Source organism: Equus caballus, chromosome 7, assembly GCF_041296265.1.
Source record: "Equus caballus isolate H_3958 breed thoroughbred chromosome 7, TB-T2T, whole genome shotgun sequence".
Classification (NCBI taxonomy): domain Eukaryota; kingdom Metazoa; phylum Chordata; class Mammalia; order Perissodactyla; family Equidae; genus Equus; species Equus caballus.
This window is the reverse complement of record NC_091690.1, coordinates 47,289,552-47,302,385: the sequence shown is the minus strand read 5'-3', so window position 1 is coordinate 47,302,385 and position 12,834 is coordinate 47,289,552. Positions and strand designations below refer to the sequence as shown.

Here is a 12,834-nt window from a genome sequence, read left to right as displayed (position 1 = left end):
AAGACGATGGCAGAGGCGTTCCTGTTTGGGGAGCTGAGGTCCCCTGCACCAGCGCCAGGGCCGGGGACCTCGTGGGGGCGGGCAACACCGGCCGGTGCGGGGACGTGTGGTCCTGGCGGCTCTGGGCGAGTCCTCTCCCACACCCTCCCCACTGTCTGGGGCTGTGAGCTGGTGGGCGCGCAGGGACGGAACCCTCGCCCAAGCCCGGGACGTCAGCGCGGGGCTGGGGGTGGCTCACGGGGTTGCGTTTGTGCTGGCAGGTGGCCGCCTCTGCCCTCGTCACCTGGACGTGGGAGCAGAGGGCGGGGGCCATGAGGGTCACAGCCTGAGTCCCCTGGGGGAGGATTCAGGGGTCCAGACACAACATCTAGAAGAAAAAGAACCACAAAGACAGAGGGATTTCCCCAAGACAAGAATGAGATTCTTCTGGGAGGAGAGAACAGATGGGGGGTGGGAGAGGCAGACAGACACACAGAAGACAGAGGAGAGGGACCGACACAGACAAGCAGAGGGACCTGCCCACCCTCCCCCAGGTCTCCAGGTAAGAACGGCCGCACGACTTCCGGAGGATCTGCGAAGGCTGGGGCGCCCCGCCCCCCACGCCACCCTACTCGCTGGAAAGAACCTGGGTGTGTATAGAAAGCAAATCGAGCTGTTGGAAACAAAGCACACTCTTGCTCTCCGCCTGCCCGAGACTCCCGTCTGCTAAAATGGCTGCACTGTTGTCACCGTTACCACCGTTGTCCCCCAGCCCTCAGCTGCCCGTCCACAGCCCCTGAGCCTGGCTCAGCTGTGCCCGCGGGGCTCTGGGGGGCGGCCTGGCGCCCTCACCAAGGGCCGGACGGGGAGGCATCTCTGGCTCAGAGATGCCGAGCGTGTGACCCTCTGGGAGCTGGGTAGCATCTGGGAAATGAGTGAGAAGCACGATGGCCGAACGCAGGGACATCCTGGGAGTCCTTGAGCTCCTCAGGTGGGGAGTCCGGGAGGTGCCAGAAAGGCTGGACTTACTGGGCCCCACAGAAGGGGGTTCTGACAGCTCAGCGGTTCTGGGCTGTGCAGCCCTGCACATGGCAGAGAAAGGGCTGGTCCCTGAGCAGCTCCTGTGGGGGGGGGGGGGTCCCTCTAAGTCCCTAGAATGTTCTGCCTGATAGGAGCGTCCTTGCTTCCCTGGGGGTCTTGGGGCATGCCAGATCGTTTACTCCAGTGATGGGGTTCGAGGTGGGGGCCTTGGGCCAAGTGGCATCAGTGTGACCTCTGGAGGGGCTGGAGACGAACTCAGGTCAGCCGTGCCCACACGACCAACCCCCCAAGACACCCTGGGCACCAAGGCTCAGGAGGGCTTCCTACATGTTGTCACACGTCACTGCCGGAGAATTAAGCACTGTCCCGTGACCCCGCTGGGAGGGACCAGCCTGCCCCCTTTTCCTTTGCAGATTTTAATCTGGATGCTTCTGCTGTAATAAGCCATAACCACGAGCAAAACGCTCTTCTTGGTTCCGAGTCCTTCTAGTGAACTGCTGAGCCCAGGTTCTGGATTGTCTTGGGAGCCCTGAACACAGGTTCCACAGCAGCTGGGTCAGAAAGGAATTATGTGCCAAGAGTGTGCACACTGTTACACCCACTGTACAGAAGAGGGGACTGTGGCAGGCAGACTCCTAAGGCTGCTCCCTTCCCCAAGGTTCTGGCTGTTCAATTAAATACTAGTCTAGGGATGGCTGTGAAGGAATTTTGCAGATGTAATTAAAGTTCCAAGTCTGCTGGCCGTAAGATAGGGAGCTGATCGGGTGGGCCTGACCTAATCAGGGGAGTCCTTGAAAAGCAGAGTTTTCTACAGCTGGTGGCAGAATAAATCAGAGAGATGTGGAGTGCATAAAGGATTAGACATCCTCCTGGGGGCTGAGCACAACTCTGGCTAAAAACCAGCCATGAAATGGGGACCTCAGTCCTACAGCCGTGAGGAACTGAATTCTGTCAACGCCTGCATGAGCATGGAAGCGAGCTTCCCCCGAGAGCTCCCACGGGAGAGCCCAGCCTTGCCAATGCCCTGGTCTTGGCCCTGTGAGACCCCGAGTGGGAGCCCGGTTGAGTGTGCCTGGACTTCCGGCCCCCAGAACTGTGATCTGATAATCGGGTGTGTGTTTTGCTGTCAAGTCTGTGGCCGTTTGTCACGCGGCATAGCTGGCTGATGTGAGCTGGGGCTCGGAGCGTGGGAGGTTGCCTGCTGAAGTTTCCAGTGAGGACGGGAGAGGAGGGCAGGATGGGCCCGCGAAACCCGACTCTCACGTCTGATTACACAGACACGGTGGCACCCCTACGTGCTCAGCGCCCCAGGCTGGGGCCCGGAGCAGCCGCATGCAGCACACTGACGAGGAACAGCCCAGGCCGGGTGGGGCCACAGACGCACAGACCCGGGTCCTGCTGGTGACACGTGCTGCGCTGCCTGGACTGTCTGGGTCGCTCGCCTCGGACTAGTTCATGAGAAAGAAACTCGCACGGTGTGCCAGACAAGGGCTGGACCCCTCAACTCCCCCTGTCCCTCAGCTGCGTCCTCCTGCTCTCGTCACCTCCCCTGCACGTCTCCCGGCTCCAACAAGGTCTGTCCTCCATGGGCCCTCAGCCACCGGGCAGCGCCCGCTGGAGCTGCTGGCCTCCCCCCCTCCCAGCTTCGCCTCCCTGGCGCTTCCAGCCCCAGCTCCTCCTCGCTTCCCCTTAGGACCCTGGGAGGAACGCGCATCCCTGAGGCGTCCTCCTTCCTCCTGACCTCCCTGTGGCTGCACCTTGGCGGAGCCTTGGCCTGCCTCCTCAGCCTCCGATCGCCAGCCTTCGGCTGGATGGTGCAGCCAGCCCCCCGCCAGCTCCTCTCCCACTGCGTTCTGTCTGGTGACCACACGCCTCTCTCCATGCCGCTGGCCCGTCCGCTGATGAGTCACGTCCACTCTGTCAGGTCTCTGAACCCCATTCCAGGCCGGGGGCCTGACCGCTCCACCGGAGCTGCCCCAGTCAAGGTGCCCAGTGGTGACCTGCCACGAAAGCCACCAGTCACTCTCGGTCTTCATCCTCCTTGGCCGCTGGGCAGACCCTGACATGCTGCCCCCCTCCTCCTGGACATTCCCTGGACCCCACGCTGCCCTGGTCTCTGCCAGCTCCCTGGCCGCCCCGCTAACGCTGGAGGGGCCTCGGCTCCATCTCCGGGGTCTCTCGGCTCATGATCGGCCCTTGTGCTCGTCCAGTCTCCTGGCTTAGAACCTGTCAGCCTCTGATGTCTCCCGACTTCACATCTCCAGCCCTGCCTGAAGACTCATCAGCTCACCTCCATCAGACTTCTCTGTGTCTCCCGTACCACGGCCGGCACCGACCTCCTGCCCTCTGACCTGTACCTGTCCCTCACGCCCCACATCTGCTCCATTGGCCATCCGGTTGGCTTGAGTCCCAGGAAACATCCAGAATCTGGATACTGCATGCCCTCTGAGTCTAAGCCGCCATCCTGTGTTCACCTGGACCATGTCAGCGGCCTCCACTCTGGCCTCTTCCTGGTCTGTTGTCCTCACTGTGGCCAGAGGGAGGCTGCTTAAAAGCGAGTGCAGTCATATTCCTCCTCTGCTCTGGATGCTGTGCGGTATTCCCCTTGCTCAGAGGGCAAGTTAATGCAACACAGCACTCAGTGGCTTCCTACCACAGGGCCTTTGCACCTGCTGGTCCCTCTGCCTGAGGGGTAACTGCAGGCCCTCCAGGACCAATTCAACTGACCCCCATCTTATCAACAGCGTAATTAAGACTAGTTTTTCAGGAACCGAGACCCCTTTTCAAGTTCAGGCTGATGAGACCACCAGCCCATCAACTGAGCCTGTGTGAATGCCCGGTAAGTGACCTTTTGATACCAAGGGGCTGAAAACTCCATCCTCAGATCAGGCTAACGCCACCATCGTGTGAACGCACGTCCCATTAAGAGCCAGGAAGCTTGACGATGCTTGTGCAGACCATCAGTGACCTCAGTCCTCCTCACCTCCAGTCATCTATCCCCACACTTCAGGCTGCCCTGCCCTGGGTCAGGGCGGCACGGCCGAGAGCGCGCCTCTCCTGCCTCCTTGCAGACTGATTTTGCAGTAAAGCTGTGTTTCTTTTCCCAAAGGCCGAGGCCACAGTAACTGGCTCTTCACGCATATCGGGTGGCGAGCTCTTGCTCGGTAATGATTTTTGGCACCCATGAAGGGACAAGGTCCTGTGACCTGCTGCCTGGGGCCCTAAGCGGCTGCCTAGATGGCTTCACCTGGAAGCTCAGCTGGCTGGATCCCCACTTCCCGCCGCACAGCTCCGGGCCCCTTGGCGCTTTTTCTCTTTTGGGAGAAGAAAAAGCTTCCGGCTCAAGACATCTCTGGGTCTGGGTGAGTCAGTCTAAGGAAGCGCCCGTCCCTCACCTTGTCTCTCGGGTCTGGTTGCCTGGAGACGTCAGTATGGCTTGTATTCTGGGGCATCCCGGTGGGCTGGGTCCTGAACCTTGGGCCTGAACCACTGAGGCGACTGAGGCAGGAGAAACGGCTCACTCGTGAAGTTGCTTCCGGTTCTGGACAATTCCCGGTGAACCGGCCGGTCTTCTGGTCTGTGTTACCTACAACTGCATCGTGTGTCCACGTCTGTCTAAACTGAATCGGCTGTCGGAGGACTAAGGTTCCCAGTAGCCACAACAAATTCTCCTTAGAAATTACCTTGTTTGTTGTGGCCACCTTGGAATAAGCCCCCAAAATGGGGATGACTGTGAACAGCTGGGAGGAGAACCCGGGAAGATTTCTGATTGCAGTGGCCACTTTGGCTCCTTTTGAGCTTTCAACCCGAGAAACCAGGAACATCTTTAAAGAGTCAAGGGCTCCACCTTCTGGCACAATTGCTTGAATCTGAAGCTTCCGGAAGCTGCAAATATTTACAAGGAAGTGCAAGACCTTTCTAAGCTTCCTTTGTGTCCTGAGAGCTTGGCTTAATAGTCATCAGGATGGAGGCCCCAAAATAATGGTCAGACAAAAGCGCAGGTTGCACCCCATTCTTCGGTCAGAGATGGTCGGACAGAAATGCTGGCTGCTCTCCCGTTCACGGCTGGGGTCTTATCAAACTGTCGCCAGTCTCAGGGGAGTTACATTGGCCATTAGAAGGAATGTCCCGATTAGATAGGATCATTTAAGAAGTACACTGAAAAGCAAAGCCTTCAAAACACCAAAATAACCTTATTGAAAGTTTTGTTGCAAAAAGCTAAGAAAGAGTTAAGTTATAAAAGTGCCTGAAGGAGAAGCCTATTAGGTCACGGCTTTACAGACACCCTGTAATCCACCCCCAAGAGTTAATGAGACTCTGGCAGGGTTTCTGGGAAACCGCTACGTTAGAGATCAATGGAGCTGTTCAATACTGTCAACTACTTACTTTCACCCCGGCTGGAACCTGACAAGATTTTTGAAAGGATTTAGCAACTTACAACCAAAAATTCAACCAAACTGGAAGCTGATATTCAGAGCCTGATAGGATTTTTTTTAAGCCTTCTTCCCCAAGTTAAAATAAACTAAGCACCCAGAGGGAAAGAAGCAAGTTAGGGACAATGCAGTAAGACAGGAAGGTTGACCTATAGTGTCATTTAAGTTACAATCCAATTTCTGAGGCATTAAGAGCAACTGTCCTTAAAAACAATCTTTGCGAGACTGGAAATGGAGCTCTAGAGGCAGTTCAGATTTCCCTCATTTCCTTTATCTCAAAATGCTTGTTGGGGCTGGCCCAGGTGCATCGTGGTTAAGTTTGTGCACTTGGCTTCGGTGGCCCAGGCTTTGCCGGTTTGGATCCTGGATGTGGACCTACTCACCGCTCATCAAGCCGTGCTGTGGAGGATCCCACATAGAAAAACTAGAAGGACTTACAAGTAGGATACACAACTATGCACTGGGGCTTTGGGGAGAAAAGAAAAAAGAGGGAGATTGGCAACAGATGTTAGCTCAGGGCCAATCTTCCTCACACACACACACACAAAAGCTTGTAACCTCTCCAGGAACTGTTCTCTAGCCCATCACCAATTCCTAAGACTGAAGGAAAAAATGGCCATAAGAGTGCCCTCACCCAAAATCTAGCATCTTGAGTGTCTTCTCCATAAATATTAGTGGAGAAAGCTTAAAATAAAATTTGGGTTCAATTATTCTTTTGTAACTAGTGAGCTTTGTATTACTGTACCTGATTCAAGGCAGTAATTTTAAAACAACAGCTGTGGAGCCTCTGTGTATGTGTGTCTATAGTGATATACATATTTTTTACCTCTGGATGGTATAATTTTGAAAAGAGCTCTATTTAATTGGCTTAAAGTAAGTGCTTATTTAAATGCAATGGGAACCAATTCAAATGTCTTTGAAGTTACTGTGACATAAAACAATCTTTGGTAAATGAAAGCTCATTTAAATTTGTTTGCCTGAAATGGACATGTCTTCAGTATTATCAGTGGTGGCTATGATGCCAACATGCAACCTTTATTCTATGATTATTGGTCAAATAAGCTGATGTTATCTCTGTTACAAGACTGATTAACAACAGTAATAACTTTAAATGATAAGTAATCTTGTCTAACGTTTCATGAAGTTTTACAAGCAATCTTAGTAATTACTGGGAACAAGACAACTAAATGGATGTGAAAAGAAAAATTCTGGGTGAACTTTTTAACAATAATTATGTGTTATGGTGTATGTACTTAAAATAACTTCAAAACCATTTGGTAACTTAAAACCTTAGAGTTTTGTTAAATTAAATGATAAAACGTATTGAATATCTGTCATTTCCACATAAGATATAATATTAGATATTAATGAGCAAATATAGGTTTATCTACTTTTGGCTTCATATTAAAGAGAAATTAAAAGATGCTTGAGTCTATTCGTACACATATCTTGTATTTTATTAAAAGATTGTACCACGAGGTAGCATGTTTCTAGAAATTGTAAAAACCATTTACAAATGTGCCAAGCCACTACTGTAAAATGCTAATGTAAAGACAGATTAGAATTGCTTATTTCTAAGTTTTCACTAAAAATTAAAGTCTGTAAGGGTTAACAATTCTAATTAATATATATGCTTAAAGCTACTAAAAACTAATAAGGAAAACATCATTGTATTCAGGGAAAGTAAAATGTACGTTTTCAGTAAAGAAGACTTAAGGAATGGAAATATTTTAATTTTATTAAGAAAGATAGGTGCAAGTGTTTTAAAACCTTTTGACACTTTTGACAAACTTCCCCAAAATTCAAACTTTGAGAATTTCCAAAAGGGCCCTGGGACTTCCCAAAGAATTTAGTCTCTCTTTCTATAAAGAAGGAGATATTAAACTAATTAGTATTACTTGGTACGCTAAATTACATGGGAAGCATCACCAAATAAATGATGATAAACGTTCTTAGGTTATAGTGCGTGGGTAAATGTTATTAACATAAAAGCTGTAAAATTATATAACATTCTTAAAATCCTGATCTGTCCTGGTTATCAGTCATAATTCTAATTATTTTAAAGTGTTGTATGTCATAGAAATAGACAAGTTTCTTTATCAATTGCCATTTTTTAGTCTTTTGTCATTTACAGATAGTTACTGTTTTACTCTGATGCTTTTGCAAATGTTTCATCTTCAGAGAAATTCATGGAAAGGATCTGGATTTCACGGAACAGAAACCTGTGTTCTAGATTTCCGTTGAACCTTCAGATTACAGTACTGAGCTGGGTATGAAATTATAGAACTCTAATGGAGGCTGATGGCCTCATAAAACTGCTAACAAAAGATCAAGATAAAGAATTGATTACATGACGCTGAATGAATTGATGCAGATAATTATAATTTTTATGACTTTTTGTTTGAAATTTGGCTGATTTTTTAACATCTTTTTCCAGATTTTTCTCTTTTTTCTTATTTTTTCCACCTTTTTCTATTTTCTCTTAAGCTAGCTATGACTTACAACAATTTGGTAAATTATACCTTTGTAAGTGGAATTGAAACATTTATCTTTTTCTCCCTTCCTTATCCCTCAGAATTTGGAAACGCTTGATGAGTAAGGATTCTTTTTTTCATGGCAATATAATTATTTGTATAAGTTCCATAAGAATCTACTCCCCTTATAGCAGGACACAATTGGAAACACTGGTGATATTAGCAAGGCTTTGACTGGAATGTCATATTTGAGAGACACATGCATAGACTCAGATATGACCATACAGCTTTGAGGAACAAAGACTGACTTTACGGAATAAAGCCACCTGGAAATACTGGCCGGATACCTTGTTTATAGGATGCCCGGCAACCTTACCAGGTGGGTAAAGAAGGTCACTTCCCTGGCAGGTGCAAGACCCTCAGGATATTTTGGGGACCTTGAGAAGAGAGAAATCCACCCAAATATGTAGGTATGACAAATCCTAGGCTTGGCTTTCCTGGCCTTGAGAGGCCTTTAAAGTTCAATCTGAGATTCCTTATTAAAAGTTCCAGCAAAGTAGATTTAAAAGAGCCCATATGATCAATGGCTATTCTTCCTGCACTTATGTAAATAACCGGCCAAGCTTATTGACGCTAGATTTATTTTGCCAACCAATTAGTCCTAGTTTGGCTATCTTTGGTAAAAATGAGGGTGATTTTAGAGAAAAAAATTGTATTTCAGTAGAAACTATAATACACATTTGTGGATATTAGATCCTAGTTCTGTCTTTGAGGCTTCTGTTTTCTCTCTGTAAACTGGACTGGATCCTGAATTCCTCTAGTCTCCTCAAATAGCTGTCTACAAATCTCCAAACTAATGTTTTGGAATTTTTCTCTCATCTTCACTTTGAATCACTGAGAACTGAAACTATCCTTTTTCCTGAAATCTTGCAAACTGAAGCTGGACAACTTGATATAAGCATAAGAGAGATTCATGTCTGTTGCTGTGTAAGATACCCAAAAGCCTGATGACATGAGAGACATTTCAATCTGCAAAAGGTGTTTCGACCCTGACATCTAGAAATCTTAATTGGCTGCCTTATGGGCTCAAGAACTAGTTTATAATTTGCTACAACCATCAACCTTGTTTTTCTTTTTATTTCTCTACAAATGCCCCCTTTTTAAAAAAGATTGGCACCTGAGCTAACACCTGTTGCCAATCTGTCTCTTTTTTCTTCTCCCCAAAGCCCCCCAGTACATTGCTATCTATTCTAGCTGTAGGTCCTTCTAGTTCTGTTGTGTGGGATGCTGCCTCAGCATGGCCTGATGAGTGGTGCTAGGTCTGTGTCCAGGATTCAAGCCAGTGAAACCCTGGGCTGCCAAAGCGGAGCACATGAACTTAACCACTTGACCCTGGGGGCAGCCCCTCTAGAAACACTTTTTATTAAATACCTGGTTACTTTCTTACACAATATAGGTCTAACTTTGGGAGCCCACCTGCATCGCCATCTTACTAAGAGCCTGAATCAATGAGATGGAACAACCTAGGCCCCTTATCAGTAAGAAGAAGCTGGAGTGGCAGGCACCCTATATACCTCAAGATTGAGGAACGAACAACAAAAAGGGGACAGTTTGACCAACCTCATCTTATCAACGGCGTGATTAAGAGTGGTCTTTCAAGAACTGAGAAATGACTCCTTGTCCCGTTCAGTCTGCTTGAGACCACCAACCCATCAACTGGGCCTGCGTGAATGCCTGACGTGACCCTTTTGACATCAAAAGTCTGAAAACTCCACCCTCAGATCATACTAACACCAGAACTGTGTTAACACGCATCCTATGAAGAACCATGGGGCTTGACTACATTGGTACAGACCATCAATGACCTCACACCTCCTTACCGCCAACCATCTGTCTCTACATTTCAGACCACCCTTCCCTTCATCCTATAAATTCCGCCCCAAGCCCTGGATTGGGGACACAGATCTGAGAGCATGCCTCTCCTGTCTTCTTGCAGATCGATCTTGCAATAAAGCTATTTTCTCTTCCCAAAGGCTGATGCCATAATAATTGGCTCTTTACATGCGTTGGGTGTCGAGCTCTTGCTTGGCAATGGGGACACTTTCTCCACAGGTATCCATGTGACTCACCACCTCACCTCTTTCACAGCCTCCTGGGGGAGGCCTCCCCTGGCAGAAGTGTAAGCTGCCATGCCCCCATGAGTGGAGCAGCATCCAGCATCTGGGAGGCATGGATGAGATGTTGGCTGAGCGAGTGACCAGGTGAGCAAATGAAGATGAGGGCAGGGCGGTGGCTCCCCCGGCTTCAGGCAAGGAGGAGGCTCCCTGGCTGCCCGCTGCTCTCCCCTCCGAGGCCGCAGCTCCACCCTGTCCTGCCTCTCTGCTCCTGTCCCCAGCCCTTACCCTTGGCGATCTTGATATCCAGGGCCGTGCGGATCAGAGCCATGAGGGTAGAATTGAAGTGGACAGTGTTGTCATCAGCGACAGGTAGATCCATCCGCAGGAGCCTCTGCAGAAAACCAGAGGCGAGGCCTGTCACTGCCAGGCACACCTCTGGGTCCCCCGTGAGCCAGACCCACCCACCCGGGAGCCCCAGGAAGAACTCTGACGGCAGCGGCTAAGGCGGCTTATCTGTCCCAGTGCGCCACTTACTTCCTGTGGTAGCCCGTGGGGAAGGCCCTGGGGGCCCTCCGGTGCCTCAAGGCCTTGCCCTCTCCCCCTGCCCACTGGACCCCAGAGCTGGCATTTCCAGGCTGGGCCCACATCCTCGCCCTGCCCCAGAGTTCTTCTGGACGGCTCCATTCTGTTCTGCCCCCAAAGAAGAGAGCAAGCCAATGGCAGGAGCACATGCAGCAGGCAGGCAGTGGGTCCAGGCCACAGCCGCTGGGGCTGCTGGCTCCTACCCCACCCCTGCTTGGCCCAGACTGGACCAGGTGGGCATGGACCACATCATGCCTCTGAGAAGTGGCAGGCAGGCGGCCCGCGTGGACATGCAGCGAGGCCACGACACACAGACAGCAGACAGGGCGCATGCAGACGGAATCTCGAGACTCATTCATAGCTCCATGGGAAGTGTATCTCAGGGACATGTCCAGGTCTCGGCTCTCTGTGCGATGGCGGGGGGGAGGGGGAGGGGGCATTCCCATGGCCCAGGGAAAAGACTCTCTGCGTCCCAGGCAGGGGCTCTGTCCCCATGCTTGGTGGCATGGGAGATGATGCTGGGCTGGTGGGCACCAGCCCAGGCTGAGGCGGCACGCGGCTGGGGGTTGAGGGTGAGTTTGGTGTCGCCAGGGGATTCAGACACATGTCAGCAGGAAACACAGAGCTGGAGATGGGATGGGGATGGCAAACCCAGAACAGAACACAAGAGAGGGATTGAGGCAGGATGGGGAGGGAGGCCACAGACAGAGAAATACACAGACTGGGCTGCTGTGCACAGCCGGGCAGGTTGTGTGCACTGCACAAAGGACTTCTCATCTTAAAAATCATGGATTTGTGTATTTAAGTGACAACTGCCCAGTGGATAGCATAGAAGTGTCTCGTTCTTGCCACGTGGGCAGACTCAACCGTATTCCACAGACAGAGAGTTCTGCAGAAAGGGTGCTCTTTTCAAATTTGCACAAAGGCGCTTCATGGAGCCGTGGTGGCCCTGCACAGAGATAGGAAGGGAAGGGCACTCCCTCCCTCTCTCCTGCACACACACACCCAGCCAGGCAGAGACTCAGAGGAGGGACAAGAGGACAATTAGAGAGGGAAGGGACAGCGCAGGGAGATCTTCATCTTGGGGACAAGGCACGGTGGCTTCATCCCGGCCTTGCCTGGAAGGAGGGGTGCACAGAGGGAGGAAGAGGGATGGGGCGAGTGGAGGTGGCACACGAGGCAGCAGGGATGGCACTGACGGACAGGGAGGGCGGACTCTGGCAGACACAGGGTGGGCGAGGTGGACGGGAGAGTGGGACGAGGGGGCAATCTTTGTTTGGGGAGGGACGACTTTCAAGGTGCTTCCTGAACTTCTCGAGGATGAGCTGGAGGGAACAGAGCATCTGTCCTTGGGTGCCAAGGGAGATTCCGGGACGGGGGTCTGGAGGGTGGCCCGGCCCAGCCGCCTGGCGGTGCGGCCCTCGCTTCCTCAGCCAGCATGCACCAACCCCCGGTCGGCACGGTGCCTGCCCGCCCCAGGCCCCCCGCCAAGGCAGCGTGCACGGCCTGCATCAGGGTGCCACAGTCCAGGGGTCCAGCTGCGGCCCGCCTGCCCACTCGGAACAACGGAGAGCAGGTGGGAGCGCCTCGGGGTGGCAGTGGGAGACGGGTGGCGCAGGGGTGGGGCCAGGGAGGCAACTCTGGAGGGCCGGCGGGGGCTGGGGAGGAGAGGCTCCGGGACTCCTCGGGAGGTCTCGGGTCCCCCAAGGCCCTAGGTCAGAGATCAGCTTCAGGTGTGTGTGGGGGGCCTGACCTGGGGGCTCCCCCCCCCGGGTGTCGGCCATAAGGGAGTCTCAAAACACCAAGGCACAGTCATCAGAAAGGACGGACACAGTGTGCGGCTTAGAGTCAAGGACGGTCAAGATCCATTTACTCGAGGAGGAAAGGGGGAGGAAAAAAAAGAAAAAGAAAAAAAAAAAAAGAAGAAAGAAGAGAAACGCTGGAAAAAGAGACTCGGCTGGTTGCTCCTGGTCAGCACTGAAAAGTCCCCAGCGCCCGGACGCCGTGGTCGCCACGGGTAGACTACCTTGTAAGCCACTCTGGCCGGACACTTCTTCCCCAGACCCAGGGGCGGAGACATGTGTCTCAGCATCTGATACATGTCCGGGTAAGGCATGCGGCCCCTGGCAGCACCGAAGACAAGAACGGGTGGGACGGAGGAGCGGAGGGAAGGCGAGGGGGCGGAGAGAACAAAAAACAAAACCAAAA

The 12,834-nt window shown here is 51.6% G+C and overlaps 1 protein-coding gene across 6 annotated transcripts in view; it reads right to left on the bottom strand.

Annotated features, from left to right (window-relative positions):
• CACNA1A (calcium voltage-gated channel subunit alpha1 A) overlaps window positions 1–12,834 on the bottom strand; it is a 203,188-nt gene that overhangs the window by 18,169 nt on the left and 172,185 nt on the right. For 5 of the 6 annotated variants that reach the window (XR_011440598.1, XM_070273031.1, XM_070273033.1 and 2 more), the window contains exon 38: window positions 10,330–10,435. Coding sequence is in view for 5 of the 6 variants with exons in the window: in XM_070273031.1 (XP_070129132.1) it covers window positions 10,330–10,435 (106 nt within the window). In the remaining variant the exon portion in view is untranslated. Of the gene's footprint in view, window positions 1–10,329; window positions 10,436–12,652; window positions 12,750–12,834 lie in introns of all 6 variants that reach the window. The other variant, XM_070273032.1, reaches the window with a different exon arrangement.